We start from the raw sequence: 16,533 nt of genomic DNA on the forward strand, positions 1-16,533 counted from the left end.
CTCACTTCAGTTGTTGCCTGACCTACTAAGGTAAAATTTCTAATAGCACTCACACTTGAGAGAGAGACACTAAACAAGAACTTTATTCAGGTGAAATTAACCAAAAACATTTGTGCTTCATAGTCATTACTTCACGATCTAGAAGGCAATGACAGATCAGTTTTAGTCAAACAATGGCAATCCTGCCAATAGTTACTGGCAGAGCTTTATATAAGTGAGAAGCATGCTTCCTAGAAGCTCATGGAATGCCTCAAATTTGAAATATAATGAGAATCTCACTTCCCCTAAACTTCCTTTTTTGTGCCTCTGCCCAGCAGGCAACTCAATAAGAGAATCCTGAGTAACTGGAAGCAGTCCTCTATAGGGAGATGATCATACACCTTTTAAGCTGCGGCTCCTTTTCCTTCTGTAAGTGCCCTTTATCAAAATCACCTTAAATACTCACTTTTCCAGGTATTCCATGCCACAATGTAAGAAAGCACAGGTATCTCTGCACATTCATGAGCTACAAGCCAACAAACTGGATTCTAATTTTGTCCAAAGCCTTCATTTGGGCATCCATAACTCACATCTTTAATCATGCTAATCAAATTCAACACTTCATACCTCCATAAAGTATTATTAGAACCACATGCAACAAAAGAAAGGTGCACACCACCTCTTCAACAAACTACAGTGGCTCACCATTCACTCAGAAGCAAAAGAGCTACAAGTAATGTACTAATATTTAACAACAAATGCCTTTCGATATATGCATAGAACTTCTTGCTTTGATCTTACACCTTGTGATGTTCTGGAACTGCATGAATATATGGAAGAAAACAAACTGCCCTGGAAGTGATTTTACTTGTCTGATTGTTATTCTGCCTGATGACAGATCTATCCAAAAGGGCTATGGACTTGATCAAATGTGCACGTCACAGCACTACAAGTTTTCCATTTGCAAAAAAACAATTTGGCAATTTGTTTCACAATTCTAACGACAAGTGATGTACTGTACACCTCTTTCTACACCATTTTCATAATTCTGGTGCATGACTTGCCATTCATGTCATGCTTTCAGGTGTTTCATAATCTGTAATATGAGCTACACCACTCAAAATAAAGCTAAACCATTGTAACTATAAATTTACAACCTTTTGGACATGGCCACCTGTCATAAGCAGATGCATGTATAAGTAGGAGTTATTACATGGAATCTGAGGCTTGTTTTGTGATTTAGTCTTTGGTATTTTCAGCAAGTTCAAACCTGGCAACCTATTACAGTTAATATGACCATGACAGACACATAGACCAGCCAGAAGTTAACAAGCAAGCAAGTCAAATTTCTTCACAAGTAAAAAGATCAAAGTCCAAATCAATGTCATCAAACAGCTAGCCATAAGACCATAAAAACTCACAATTCACTGAGAAAATAGAAAAAAAGATTTTCCCTTCTTTGAAAACTCATTAATAAAAAAAAGGAAAAGGAAAAAATGAACATTTCTACAACCAATTTAAACTCTCAATGCATGGTTTTGTTAAAGTTGGAAAGCTTTGCTTCACCGCAAGTGTCTAGATATTTTGGGTCCATCACATGTCAATGTTTCTAAACACAGAGACCTTGGCAGCAATACCACTTACCACTTTGTAGAAGATTACAAAAGATGGGAGTGTAGAAGATTACAAACAGATGGAAAGCTTAACATTGAAAGTACAATAATACCAAAAGTTACAGTTTTTCGTGATTCACTAAGGACAGTGGATATCCGGTATACTTTTTCCAAGAATGAACCACATTGTAGAGGATGGTAAATTCCTCACCGAAGTCACATGTCAATGTTTCTAAACACAGAGACCTTGGCACCAATACCACTTACCACTTTGTAGAAGATTACAAAAGATGGGAGTGTAGAAGATTACAAACAGATGGAAAGCTTAACATTGAAAGTACAATAATACCAAAAGTTACAGTTTTTCGTGATTCACTAAGGACAGTGGATATCCGGTATACTTTTTCCAAGAATGAACCACATTGTAGAGGATGGTAAATTCCTCACAGAAGAAAACCACATGGAAGAATAAAGTAAAAGCACGTCATGCATAATTGGAAAAATGTACATAAATCCATAAAATAGGCATGGCCCTACATGAAATCCACAGACAGGCCAAAGCTCTCCAAAATGGCCACAAAATTTTCCATGTTATGGAATATCAATATACTTCTCACAGGATGAAATGACACCGCATAGAGCTAAAGTTGCTACATTACCATGTGGACAGATGGGAGATGCTTTCCGGCAAATGTCAGTTCAGAGAATATGGCTTCAGCGAAGAAGTTGTAGATGTGTGTACCCAATACCATAGACAACAGTATTTAAAAGAAATAAAAGAATAATAATAATAGTAATAATAATAGCATTCTAGCAGCAATGCCACACTGCCTAGGTAGACAAAACAGTAGGTGGCTGGCTTGCATCATCAACTTTCTGGCTTTCATAATACTTAACTAGAACTTTCCATCCGCCAGGACACATAAAACCATCCGGTGGATTCTCACCAATTCGAGCATATGCACGCATCTGTATCATGAAACATTAATATGATGGTCACATAATTGACACCCAATGCAAGATGTGGGTGGAGAAAACTACTAGAAGCATGATAAGTGCACCTTTGATGCTTGAAAATGACAAATGGAACACATTTTTTAGTTATGACGTATTTCAGAGAAGCAAATGTCATATAACTGTACAATCTAGCATTATTTTAACTGAAGAAAATAGTATGATCTATGTGATGGAAGTCTGCCTTAAATTACTGATAAATTTGTAGTTTACGAAATTAAGCAGTCATGTTTAGAAAGAACCAATTTGATGTTTGAACTGACGGATTCTCCACCTAAAATGCCAAAATAGGAAATATCCTACAATTAATTGGAGAAAAATACAATTTGAACATCATTAAACATAAATTTATGATTGAATGACAGTCTATTCTTTCCAAATAAATTGCTAACAGTGTCATCAAGAAGGAAGCTGTTATAAGAATGAGTACTTTTTGCCATTGATTTTCAACAAAGTTTATGCCAAAAGTGAAAATTAAACCTACGTACATTGCATCAAAACATCAAAAAACCACCTATTAAACAAAGTTGATATCATGTTAAAATTAAAAGAAGTGTTGAATGATGGAGCATCCAATATAAATTCTGTAAAAGAAGCACTTTGATGTTCCCGTTGATTTTCTAAAGTTTCATGTATCCAATCAATTTTCAGCATTTCCATTCATGGATGATCATGTAGCTGGCCTGTTCTAGCTCACCTTGGTGCCTGAGATGAACAAAAAATCCTGAGCACGTGAAGGATCAAAGAAAGCCATCTTCTTTTCCAATTTGTCGTATGCTGCTACCTGCAAAAAATGGCAGCACATAAAACAATAGTCTATGGTCAATGTTGTACAAGTGAATAAGGTAATTATAGTTGACCAGAATTTTTTTGTAAAGCAAGGAATAAATAAACATCTACAGTTTTAGCACTGTTTTTTGTTAGCATGTGACCAGCTAGGACACTAGCTTGGATTATTATGTGTTGAATACACATGCCAAAACATTGATAAGTAGTTATCTCAAAGGAAGCTGGAAAAACTGAACCACGTATGCATGTATACACCTACTATAATTGGGAATTATACATCTCAAGTTACAGGTTTAACAGTCATATTGTTGCAATGAACTGAGGTATTTACAAGAGTATCACATCTAAAAAATGACTGCAGATTATAAGAAATTTGTGGTGAATCAAATCAGATGAAGGATATGAAGAATTTGGTTAAGTTATTTAAGGATATATTGCCTATTACAGAAACCAGAGTAAACAATGATGGCCGCTTTGTGATCTAGGATGGCCCTGCAGATTTGGTTGTGGACCCTGACAAATGTTTCATGGAATCAGTCAGGGGTTAGGCAAGAGTTCAATAAAGATCCTAAGCTACCCAAGCTGCACGTCTAAGGAACAATGATGACAAAATTTTGAAAGTGGTCGATTCTCACAGAAAGGTCCCCTCCCTGCAATGACCAACAATGAAGGCGAATCTATCACTTACTCCACTGCAAGCATGGAATTTTAATGCGTAAATTCGATTACATTCATATGCTGAAACATGTCTCCTGAAAGATGCTTGTCACTTTTCTGGTGGCATAGCTACTAGTTACTGCTATATTTATGAAGATGCGCAGTCATAAAAATAATAGGGATTCAGGTATTACTATGCTATGTGTTTTATCTATTCATATCATTCACCAGAAGCTCACAGTATACAATATGAATTGTACTAGATAATTTAACATTCCAAATTGCAGGAAACAATAACAGGTAAAATCCAATTAAATTTTCTGATTTCTTGACAAATGAACCACTCACAGCAACAGAGAACCACAAAACCCTATCAAATTTGAAAATAAATTGAATTAAATCTGTTCAGAATTCTGGTTTTTTAAGTCTTGTGCATTCAGATGTCACAATTTTGTAATCTTGCTCCAAAGGATAGAAGAGGGTTCCATACTCACGTTTGCCAACTGCATAACAATACCAAATTGTTCCAGGATCTACTTGTTGAGCAAAGAACTTGACAGTTGTCACTTAGAGAGAGAGAGAGAGAGGCCTAAAGGTATCTTAATAAACACTCAATGACAAAGCTACACCATTAATTTCAACAAAATTAAACCCATCATAAAGTGCTTAAGTATGAACTCTTGGCAACATGAGCATAAATAACCTAAAAACATTTCAGTTCCTCTCATTCCAGATGTACCCACCACATCAATTTGAATGCCTTCCCTACTTTTATGCTCCTGCTTTCAAGGACATGTTCCCACTTTGTCCTTGGAAAGTGTATGTACAGTTCAGCATAATGCCATAAAAAGGTAGTATTCAAACAAAAGACAACTCTCCAAAAAATGAATTAGTTATGCAGCTCCTGGTAAAATACATTTACAAGTTACATCATGGTTACTTCTTGTAGATTGTCAGGTCTGAGTATGTTTATCTCACAAATAGAGACCCTTGACTCTATGGCTATCCTGAAGCTTAGGTGCTAAGCAACAATGGTCAATCAAGAAAGGTGCTGAGCTCAGCTAAGAGGCTAAAAAATAAATATTAGAATCAGACTATTTTGGAGCTAAAATATTTAAGAGAAGAGGTTAAATGTTTGATGAGTTCTACATTTCTAGATGCATAGTAATCATGGGACCAATACCATTTTTATGATCTGGATACCCTAGTAAGCAACACTTTTCAGTTTCTTGCAGACCATGCATTCCATCTAGTAGATAGGTAAAGAACAAGGAATGCACATCCAAAACTCTAAAAAGAAGTATAACCTGGTCTGGAACAGTACGGACATGAATGTGGAGTACGTCTAGACAAGACAGTAAACAGAAGGAACCTGTAAATCACATCGGCACTGCATATCTACTGATAAATCCGGGAAACCCTGAAACTCTTAAATATGTTTGTTTCAATGAGAGAGAGAGAGACCTTAGTAATGAAACCAAATCTCTAAGCAGAAATGACATACATATTAAATAGTGAATTGAGAGATAGAAGTCAAGAAATGCCTAAAAGAGATAGTGTTCAGCATATTGCTTTGTACTAGCTATAGTTCATTGCTTGAGCTAAAGGAGAAAATAAATAACCAAAGGCAAAAATCCGTCTATGACACCAAGTAACAAACAAAACGTTATGGTTGCTACAAACCTTGAATGGCAATATCTTGAGCTTTTCTAAGCCAGGAGCCATGCTTAAAACCAGTTTCCCATGATCAGGGTCATAGAGATCTCTTTTTTCTGTGGGATGACCCATCCCAGCAGGATCACGACCCACGATGTAAAAATTAGCCCCTGCATTGATTCTTGCTTTTGCATGCCATTGTACCTCTGTTGGGCCAGCATAGTGCATGGGTGATGGAAAAATAGCTACAACAGTCGTCTCAGGATCAAGGACTCCATCTTCTAAAACCTAAGAAAACAGAGAATTCTCAGTCTGCTTATGCACATCGTAGCCAATTTGAATTATGCTGACCAGCAAATGCAAATAAGTTGCATTTTATGGACAACAAAGACCATAAATCAAAAAGGGATTAACAGAAACCTTGCTATGCTGCTCCATCCGAACGTCAAGTGGCACGTCATCTTCCTTTGTAAAACCACCCAAAGGGTGGAGCAGAAGGATCGGATTCTTGTAGCCCATATCCAAAAGGCGCTTACGTGTATCATTCATTAGTAGTGCATGGCCATTATGCACTGGGTTCCTCAACTGAAATGCAAACACTGCATCAGCCTCATGCCTATCGAACTCCTTCCTCAATTCTTGTGGAGAGAGCCTGTAGTGATCAAGACCATCATTATATTTGATGGGTTCCAAAACTTCCAGGTCACCACCAATTAGCCAGTTCCCAGCTGGACTGATGGTCTTCTCAACATAAGGCAATCCTAGTGCAGTTGTTCCCCATGTCCTGGCAATTCTTTCTTCTTTGTTGTGCTTATATATTTGAATTCTGCATATAGAAAACACAACAATGTGCTCTAGCTTACAGCTACTTCCAAATAACCATAAGAAAGAGGGCAAAAGGCTTATAGCCGCTTGCAAGTAACCAAAAGAAAGAAGGTAAATGAAGCATGTGTGAAGGTAAAAAGTTTATAGCTACTTTCAAGTAACCAAAAGAAAGAAGGCAAATGAAGCACATATGTGTTCTGCAGATAGAAAACATAAACCAATCTGCCCAAGCTCATATCTACTTCTGAATAACCAACAGAAACAAGACAAAATGAAGCACATTTGCATTCAACAAATAGAAATAATAAACCTAATGTTTGACTCATGGATGCACACATTAGAGAAATAAAATGATTTGGGCGGTGTTTTGTTTGCATCCATTTATCCAGAAAACTTGGATAAGTTAAGCACGTTGCATTTCTTCCCACATTGATATATCCCAGATTTTCCAGTTTTCTGGATAAATGGGTGCATCCAGATACCCATTAAAACTCATTCACATCAATACACAATCAAATTCTGCATAAGCTATCGATGCAACAGTTGGTCACAAGACATCCAACAATGAATCAAAATCAACAACAATTTGACAAACAATGATAAAAAAGACATCATTTGTGCATCAAAGAAGAGAAGAAAACTACCAACCTCCGAAGGATACCGACGGGATCGCCTCGCGGGCCGATCATTCCGACGTCAGTAGAGGCGCCGATCCCTCCCTTCTGCTCGTCGTCAATGGCAAGAACAATGGGCAGGGACATGTTCACCACACTCCCATCCTCCATTCTCAGGCAATTGAAGTGCAGACTCTGCAAGTACTCATCTTCCCTCATGAACCCTTTAAGGGGACTAGCCCACCCTTCACTAAGGACATGCACCCATTCAATATCAATTGGGGTGAGCCTCACTTTTGGCAGCACACCAATCTCTTCCCTCCTAGCCTTCCTCTCACCCTCACCCACCACCAGGTTGACAAGAGTACCACCATCAGGATCTATGAGGGAACTCTTCACAACAGATGAAGCTCTAGAAGGACTCATTGAAGGTACTTGAAGAGAGGTTATGGGACAGGAGAGCTTGAGAAGATTGAGGTGGTAAATGGGTGTAGGATGAACGCCAACTTGGTTTTTTGATCTAATATGGATGTTGGTACACGTGTAAAGATGGGAGGAAAGAGCCATTGGGGGAAGGAGTTATGGTTCCTCTAAATTTGGGTGTTGGTTTTTGAATGTCTTCCGCTTTTGTATGAGGAAGAATCAAAACCCAAGTTTGGGAAATGGAAGTAAAGCAATGGGGGATCCCAAAATCCGTGGGTGGTATTCCTCCATGCTTCATTATCATCTTTGCCTAGTTGGGTGCATGGATGAGAATTTATTATTAGGAGAAAAAAAATTGGTATATGTGGTATGTGGCTGTGTGTATAGGTGGAAGCTTGGGCGTTGTGCCCTTACTGATAAAAGTCTTTTATTTGTCGTCTCGATGATGGAGGTGGATTGATTGTGGAATTCTTGTTCCAGTTGATGTTTGCAGAAAAAAAAATGATTTCATGCAATACGTGCAATAATAATTATAGGAGCATAAACTTGGGTTTTGGACCTTGGTAGCTATATTAACGAGTGATGCTATGTGGGCCCATTTGCTGACTGCTACTGGTTGTAAGCCACGTTGAGGTCTTAGAGGATGATTTTAATAAAATTTACAATTAATGTTGATTAGCTTATTTTTCACGTGAAAGTTTTTTGAGGGATTTTTTTAATAAATTTGCAATTGATGGTGATTAGTTTATTTTAACAACAAACTACAACAACAACTACGCCTTCATCCCTAAACAATTGAGGTCGGCGATATGAACCAAAAAAGAAAATCATTCTTGGTCTTCCACATGAATCCGTCTCCTCCAATCATTTCTATTTAATGCCGTGTCCTCGGTGAGGTTCAAAGCCTCCATCCATATCTTCCTAGGCCTACCCCGACCTCTTTTAACTAATATATTTTTCCATTTCTCCATTTTTCTAACTGGAGCATCATTAGGCTTTCGCCGAATATGTTCAAACCATCGTAAACGATTTTCTCTCATCTTATTTTCAATGGGTGCAACGCCTACCTTCTTACGTATCTCCTCATTCCGAATCTTATCTTTTATTGTATTTTCACACATCCATCTCAGCTACACTCATTTTTTGAATATGATATCTCTTGGCAGCCCAACATTCCGTACCATATAGTAAAGCGGGCTTAATAGTCATCCAATAAAACTTTCCCTTCAACCGCAATGGCATTCTAAGATCGCACAACACTCCAGTTGCACTTTTCCATTTCATCCACCCAACCTTTATCCTATGATTTACATCTCCATCAATTTCTCCATACTTTTGAATGATAGATCCCAAATATTTGAAACAATCATCCACCGGTATTTCTTGCTCACCAAGCTTCACTACACTCCCATCACTACTTCGTTGCTTACTAAATCGACATTCCATGTATTCTGTCTTACTCTTACTCAACTTAAAACCTCTTGCTTTCAAATGTGTGTCTCCATAATTTTAACTTAGCATTAACCTCAGCTCTAGACTCATCAATCAAAACAATATCATCAGCAAACAATATACACTACGACACATTTTCTTGAATTGATCTCGTAAGCTCATCTATCACTATAGCTAATAAGAAAGAGCTTAAAGCAGATCCTTGATGTAACCCAACCGTCCTCCACAAGTGCAGACATTTATAATAATAATTAGTTTATTTTAAACAAAATAAAAAAAGAAAATCAAAGTTAACTCTTAATTTATGCTGTACCCTGTAGGTTTTGAACCCATGACCTGATGGGTTTCACAAGTCACCCCTTCCAGATATGCCAATCAGTATTGATTGAGATTAATTTTCAAAAATCAAATAACGCTCAACCGCTGGAACCTGATTTTTAATAAATTTGCAATCCGAAGGTGGTCCACAAAATTCTGGACCATAAAGGGGTCCACCTAGCAGTACGCGTGATTGTAGGAGGACAAAGTGTATGTAATGAATTTGAACGTTTAAACGCTCAAGGTTCAGATTAGTGGGTCATGCTTGCACATAAATTTGTGGTCCACTTGTTGTTTTGACCTTTACCTTTTGCAAATATTCCTTCTAACATAGGTCATCAAGAGGATCTCGAAAACCGAGTTTTCCCAATCTAATGGCACCAGGGTGGAGGTGACATATTCTTTATGTTTAGCTCAATTCTGCTCTTTTATTATAATGTCTAATTCTCTATTTTCACTAACATGTGCTTTTTGAATATGTGAAAGACTAGTTTGACTTATTTTAAAAAAATAGTGGAAACAACTAATCAGGGGTGCCCACAAGGACTCCGCTTACCTGGCTAGGTGGGCTAGTTTAAGGCATTCAAGCTGAAGGACGTTGAGAACAATGTTGTCAGTATCCTTGTGAATCGGCCTAAAACAGCTGATTCATATGAAAAAAAAAACCAAGCTGATTCGGCTTATTTTTAATTATTTTATAAAAAAAGTTGTTTTTTTTTAATATGTTATGACGCGTGTCATTTGCTGGTTAAAAATTTGGACCAGGTCAGAATCAGAATCAGCTGATTCCCTGAATCGTTTTGAAAATCGATCCATGGTCCGATGCTATGATTTTGACATTGGTAGAGAGTTTAATACCCGGGCCCTATCACCCCTATTATTTGTCGATGAAAGTTGACAAGGACACCAGCTTGTTGGACTCTAAGCTTGGCAATTTAAATTGTGGTCTTCTGGATATGTCACAACATAGATACTTCAGCCTATGTATTAGTCATAACAGAAATTTTGCAGTATCTCAGCATCCGCAGTTGTATCCATGTGACAGCCGTAAGGGTTCATTTTACATAATTTGTAAACTTACGAGGGTTCTTGAGAGAGTGCTGCTGCTGCTCTCTCTCTCTCTCAGCTGTATAATTCTCTACGCCACAAAAGAAGATATCTGAAATATTGTTGGTAGGCGGCACTCATTTTTCATGCAAAGGAAATTTTGAGGCCTTGGGAACAAAAATTGCTAATTGAAAGAACTGTTCCCTTGCTATTATGACAGCAAAGTGTGCTTTTCAGTTGATGCAATGCACATCCATGATAGGTGGACTCCTTTTTGCAGTAAGCTTCTATCTAGGCCAAACTCTACCTAAGAATAACTCAAAAAGAGGGCTGAAGATCTGTCGTAGAAAACAAGATGTATTCACTATTTTCAAGAATCCATACAAATGCTGCAACAAGTAAATCTCTCTAATTTGCCGATTTACAAACTACCATTTACAATTTTCATTCTTATTTCGGCTTATGCTTATTGTGGCACTTATCATAGTGGTTTCTAAACAAAACTGCAGCAATAGCTGGTTCCTGATCACACAAAGCTCCTTCTCAATCAAGGGACAGGTTGCTCATGCGAATGTTTCGTTGCTGATCAGCGATACCTCTAGCCAAACGAGATGGAGAAGAGCTCAGTTTAGTCGGTTTCCGACCAAAATGAGATTCAAGCCTTGGCTGGAACCAGCGCTTCATCGAAAGCCCGCTGATTCTAATTTTTCCCGATGACTCACCTCCCTGGTACGGTAGGTTCAGTCTCCTCAGCAACGCACCAACTGCTTGGCCCACCCTGTTTCCAAGTACAGTTAAATCCAGAGCCACAAAGACTATCATTTACTTTTGCTGTCTTAGTGTAGTGGGACCAAACAAAACTTATGTCCAAAAACACGTAATATTGCAGTTAATAGAAGAGCATAAGCAAATAGATAAACAAGTAAACAAATATTTTCTGCATTTTGGTCCTTTTGGAAAATAATGCACAAAGCAACCATACAGAATGAACATGACTGATGAGGATCCAATAATCATAAGTAGATCAGTCACCACTTACGATTATACTATATGCATACAATCATAGGACCAGAAGGTGGTAGAAGCTGGAATCTGCAATATAAATCTTCACGGTTTCATTGCACATTTTAGCAGGTTGTGGGTCACACATTTTAACGGGTTCTGGCATAGCCATCTGGGATGTTGTCAGCATGTCTATTAATGTTTTGGCTTCAAGTGGTCTTTTCTTAACGAAGTCAGGGATGAACCTATATCCATATATCTGAAAGTTTTCAGATGTATAGAGTCATTCGTTACTATTGAATCAAATAAATGAATGAGTTTTCTTTTCATCTTAACTTATTCAGATATTTAAGGACTTTCCATGTGTGATTCTCTTTTTTCATTATTTTCATTGTCACTTTTTGGATGATTTTGAACAGATACACAAGGATTTTGTTTCTTAGGGGAAAAAATTGATGTATTTGTCATGTTAAGGCCAATATAGGGAATCAATTCTTAGCATGGGTCATTAATTTTAAAAGTAATGGAGGTAGAGAATACACCTTTAATGCTTTTAAACAACTCTTAGCAGCATTAACCACGAAAAGCATATTGTTGATAGCAGCTTTAACCATCTTCATGCTAGTGGATTAAAAATTACATTATGGACTGAGGCCTTTAATATAGCCACTTTTCTCATTAATTGCATGCCCACTAAGATACTTAATGATTGATCCCTCGTACCATGTGTTTTTCGATAAAATCTCATATTGTACTTTCATAAAGCATTTTCTGAATGTGGACAAATCACCTTGTGATAAGTTCTCACCATGAACCAAGATGTGGATCTGTGGGTTATGATGATCATCACAAGCTATGTCTCAGGTGCGGGTGTGGCGATGCGGCACTTAAAAAAAGCTTGGGTGCAGGGAGGGTATATATATATATATATTATAACAGTTTTAAGTTAGCATTACTAATGAAATAAAAATAATTATCATATCATAAAATAATTATCATATTATCAATTCATTATGCATAAATTCATGCAATAAATCAAATTAACTACAAAGTATAAGTCAAGTCAAGCAGATTGCATACCAATCAAACAAGCCAAACATTGGGTTCAGCAAAGCCGAACTCAACAACCCTGCGTTGGGTTTTTCCGAACCCAAGACTGGGTTCAGGTTCTACCGAACTAAGGCCTGGGTTCAGCATAGTTGAACCCAACAAGCCTGGGTTCAGTTCGGATGAACCACAGCAACTATGGGTTCGGTTCTGTTGAACCTAGGAGTCCAAACTGATGAACCCAGTCTGGGTTTAGTTCTACTGAACCCAAGCCTGGTTTTAGCAGAGCCGAACCCAGCAACCTTGGGTTCAGCAGAGCCGAACCCAGCAAAGCAAGAGCAACCCTAGGTTCGGTTCTGCTAAACCAAAGAGCCCAAACTAGCAGGCCTGAGTTTAGCAGAGCTGAACCCAGGCCTGGGTTTAGGTTTTTCTGAACCCAACAGAACTTAACCTAAGAACCGAACCCAACCCAACCTTAGGTTCGCCCTTGCAAAAATGAGGGGAGTGTTAAAATGTATCATTCAACTTTTGTAATATTATATATATTTTATATATATAAAGGATAATACATATTCATATATTGTATATATGCATATGTATTATCCTAATTATATATATAAAATATATATTTCTCTATTTATAGGCATAGGGGTAGTTTAGACATTTCACAGTTTTACGCATATTCCATTCGGAATATGTTTGTAATTTAATTTTATTTTTTCCTTTTTTATTTTTCTCCTTTTTTGGGTTTGCGCCACCTAGGGAGGCTCCCCAAAGAGTCGTTGGGGAGCCCCCAACGGTCACAAATGTGACCGTTGGGGGCTCCCAACGACTCCTTTGGGAGCCCCCTTTGTGGCTCCTCTCTTGTGTTATAAATAAGGGTCTCCCCCTTGTATTTCCTTACTCCTTGGAGGAGCTTATGCTCCATTGTATAGGGTTTTTACCCTCTTCTTCCTATTTCTTCAATAATATTCAACTTATGACTTTAAGTCATATTTATCCCTTTTATGGGTTTATGTATTAGCATTTGATGTGCTTGTGTTGTTTCCTTAAGTGGGTATATTCGCACTTAATGTGCATGTGTATGGGTTCATTATCGAACCTAAAATATTCAAAGCCACTTTCTAACATGGTATCAAAGCTCGGTCGAGATCGAGTTGCTCTTTGGTGCATCGGGAAGCGTGGTATTCAAGAAATTTTTAAAGAAAAATGGTGAAGTATTCATTTCTCTCTCTTTTCTTTCTTAAAGTTATTCGGTATGCATTCTATTTCTTTAAGTATTGTGTGAAGAATTTAATATGTTCTTTTTTATGTGTACTCTTTGTCATTATGTCTTTTTATAAAAATTTGAGTTACTTGATACTCTATTGAATCTTTTTCGTATACATACTTTTTCGTATGTTTTTCTTTGAAAAATTTTAAATGATAACTTGTTTGGCAAAAAAAATTAGATATATGATTGCTCAAAACTTGCTTTAATGAGTCGGTAAAAATTTATGACCATTGAAGCTTTGAATTTTTATTTTAAACCTAACTTTGTTTATAAGAATACCTTTTATATGAATGGTAAGTCTTTAAAGAAAGGTATGTTAAGATTAAAATGTTTGTGAGGTGTAGTTTTTTTGAAAAATGATTGACATATATGAAAAATTTCTTAATAAGTTTTGATTCACTTTCCTAATGTATCCTTTTTATATGAGCAACATTTAATTAAGACGGTTTTTTTCCGGTTGAATTAAGTTTTAAAATGGTCTTATGGAATATGGTGATTTTCTTTGCATCTTTATACTCTTAAAAGATTTTTCAATTTGATTTAAAGAGCTTGTCTCATTATAAAATGGTCTTCACTAATGTTTGTTGCGTACTTATTGCATTAGAAGTTGGTAATAATCTATTAAGTCATGTTTTTTGATAAAACTTAAGAGTTTTGAATTTTTCCTCGATAAATGTTTAATTTTATAGATTTATGCCATAATACAATCTTACTTTATCATAAGTTTTTTTTAATAAATCTATTATTCTTCTTTGTTGGGATTTCTCCCACTTTAGTGGAGTTTCCCCCTTCTTTGAGAATTTTGTGTGTTTTTTGAGCTCTCTTTAAGGAGCCTTTCGGTCCTTATAATCTTCTTATGAGTATATACTCTTTTATGAAGATTTCATGGTTGTTGTAAGAAGATTGGTTGTGAGCATCATTTTTTAAGTTACAATAGTGGATTTCATAAGATTTTCAAACTTCACCATCTTTATGAATGCCTATATTGGCCTAAGTTTGTTATTTGCTCATTCAAGATTATTGTCATTTAAAAATCTTGCATTGCATAAAAGTGTATCTATTATCATTTGGTGTGCATTTAATTGCACTTTATATCTATCACAGTTGAGGCTTGTTTTTGACTTTTTGATTATTCCAAATCCGTTCTTACGCATGATGTTGCTTAATATTTCATAAATTGTGTTAGTTGCATAATAAGTCTTTTTTGTATAAATGACTTCTTTTGAAGATTAAGCATAATTCAGATTTATGCAAAATTGTTGTTATAAAACATATTATTGTGATTGATTATATTGGACCTTTGATTCAATTTTTAATCGGTCCTCTTTTCTTTAAAAAATGATTCCTAAAGTGTTTATTGCCTTTTTGTGGCATTTATATTTGCTCATCACATGTTATTTAATGCATCATTTATTTGGCCTTATTATTGTTTTATTAGAGATGTTTGTTGAGGTGAGTTATGGGCACCTCGTGTTATATCATTCTAGATTGTCCACTTGCCATATTATAGATGGTGATTGAGGTGAGTTATGGGCACCTTAGGACTCTAGAATGATTTGGTTTATGATCTCTAATTATGAGTGTGTCACTCATTGTTATGTCATTTTAGTTTGTCCACTTACCATATTATAGATGGTGGTTGAGGTGAGTTATGGGCACCTTGGGACTCTAGAATGATTTGGTATATGAGTGTGTCATTTGTTTAATGTTGGTCATTGATCTTATGGATGCTCTTATTTATATATAAATGTGATGGATATATGATGTTTAAAACCTTAAATGTTTTAAGGTATATTGAAATCAAGGTTTTGAGGTTATTGCCCAACCTTTTATTGTTTATAAATCATATGAGTGCATTTGCACATTTATGTTTTGTGCTTTTGTGCACAAGTGTTCTTGGTGTGTGTATATTCACACATTTTATTTCAAAATGATATTGTTATGGGTATTCTTTTTTGAAGAATATTGTTTCAAGGTTTTATTTATATGTTTGTCATTACAAGTTTTATTGCCTCAAAAGTCTTCTCCTTTTATGCCCCTTATCTAAGTGTCATCATATGTAGACAAGAATTTTATTACACCTTCGTGTGTTGGTAGCCCTTTGTTGGCTTTTGCTCTCTTGGTCTAGTAGCTGAACACACTTGTCTTGAGTGTTATTTTATGTAGACATGGCACGTTGATTCACACCATGGTGTGTGATTTTAGTCCATGTTGGCGTTTGTGTCTTTGTTCTAGTCACTGAGATGTATGCCCATGGTTGGCTTATTTCACTCATTTCAAGTGCCATCTTATGTAGACAAGAGATGTATTGTGTTTTATCCCATGGTTGGCTTGTTACTCTTGTTCTAGTAGCTGAACATACTTGGTTTTGAGTGTATTTTTACGTAGACAAGAGATGCTTTTGGTCCATGTTGGCGTGTATTCTCTTGTTCTTGTCGTAGATGCACTCATTTCAAGTATTATTATATGTAGACAAGAGATTCTTTTGCACACCTTTGTGTGTGTCTTTGGCCTTTAATGACATTATTTTTATATTCTTGATCTAGTAGCTTATACACTTGATTTATGGGTTTTGGAGGACTAATGAGGTAGTTGTTTGTAATGGATGAACTATTGTTGAAATTTGCAAAATTTCATTCATGACTTGTGTTTTAAGATATTCAAGTGAATCATATTTTTGATATGCATAATTTAAAATCAAGTTGATTTTTTGGCATTTAATCTATATATTAAGTGTTTATGGTTTTTTGGCCACTTTTGTATGCAAAATGTGTTTTTTGTCAATTGAGTGAGATTTTCCTAAATGGGTAAGATTCTCTACACA

General features: G+C 36.3%; 2 protein-coding genes across 6 annotated transcripts in view; both read right to left on the reverse strand.

Moving 5' to 3' along the window:
* Positions 1–2,082: 2,082 nt before the first annotated feature.
* Positions 2,083–7,869, reverse strand: LOC149835924 (ATP sulfurylase 2-like). Its single transcript, XM_090008854.1, has 5 exons — positions 7,182–7,869; positions 6,129–6,534; positions 5,736–5,996; positions 3,304–3,390; positions 2,083–2,561 (listed from the first exon to the last, which is right to left on the reverse strand). The coding sequence occupies exons 1-5, from the start codon at positions 7,712–7,714 to the stop codon at positions 2,424–2,426; spliced, it is 1,425 nt and encodes a 474-aa protein (XP_089864980.1). The 5' UTR covers positions 7,715–7,869; the 3' UTR covers positions 2,083–2,423.
* Positions 7,870–10,730: 2,861 nt separating this feature from the next.
* Positions 10,731–16,533, reverse strand: part of MRL1 (Pentatricopeptide repeat (PPR) superfamily protein) — a 51,193-nt gene continuing 45,390 nt past the window's right edge. For all 5 annotated transcript variants that reach the window (XM_090008861.1, XM_090008860.1, XM_090008857.1 and 2 more), the window contains exon 19: positions 10,731–11,165. In XM_090008861.1, coding sequence (XP_089864987.1) covers positions 10,931–11,165 — 235 coding nt within the window. In that variant the 3' untranslated portion in view covers positions 10,731–10,930. The remainder of the gene's footprint in view (positions 11,166–16,533) is intronic.

The sequence above is a fragment of the Nuphar pumila genome, chromosome 6 (assembly GCF_984573655.1).
Source record: "Nuphar pumila chromosome 6, dmNupPumi1.hap1.1, whole genome shotgun sequence".
Taxonomy (NCBI): domain Eukaryota; kingdom Viridiplantae; phylum Streptophyta; class Magnoliopsida; order Nymphaeales; family Nymphaeaceae; genus Nuphar; species Nuphar pumila.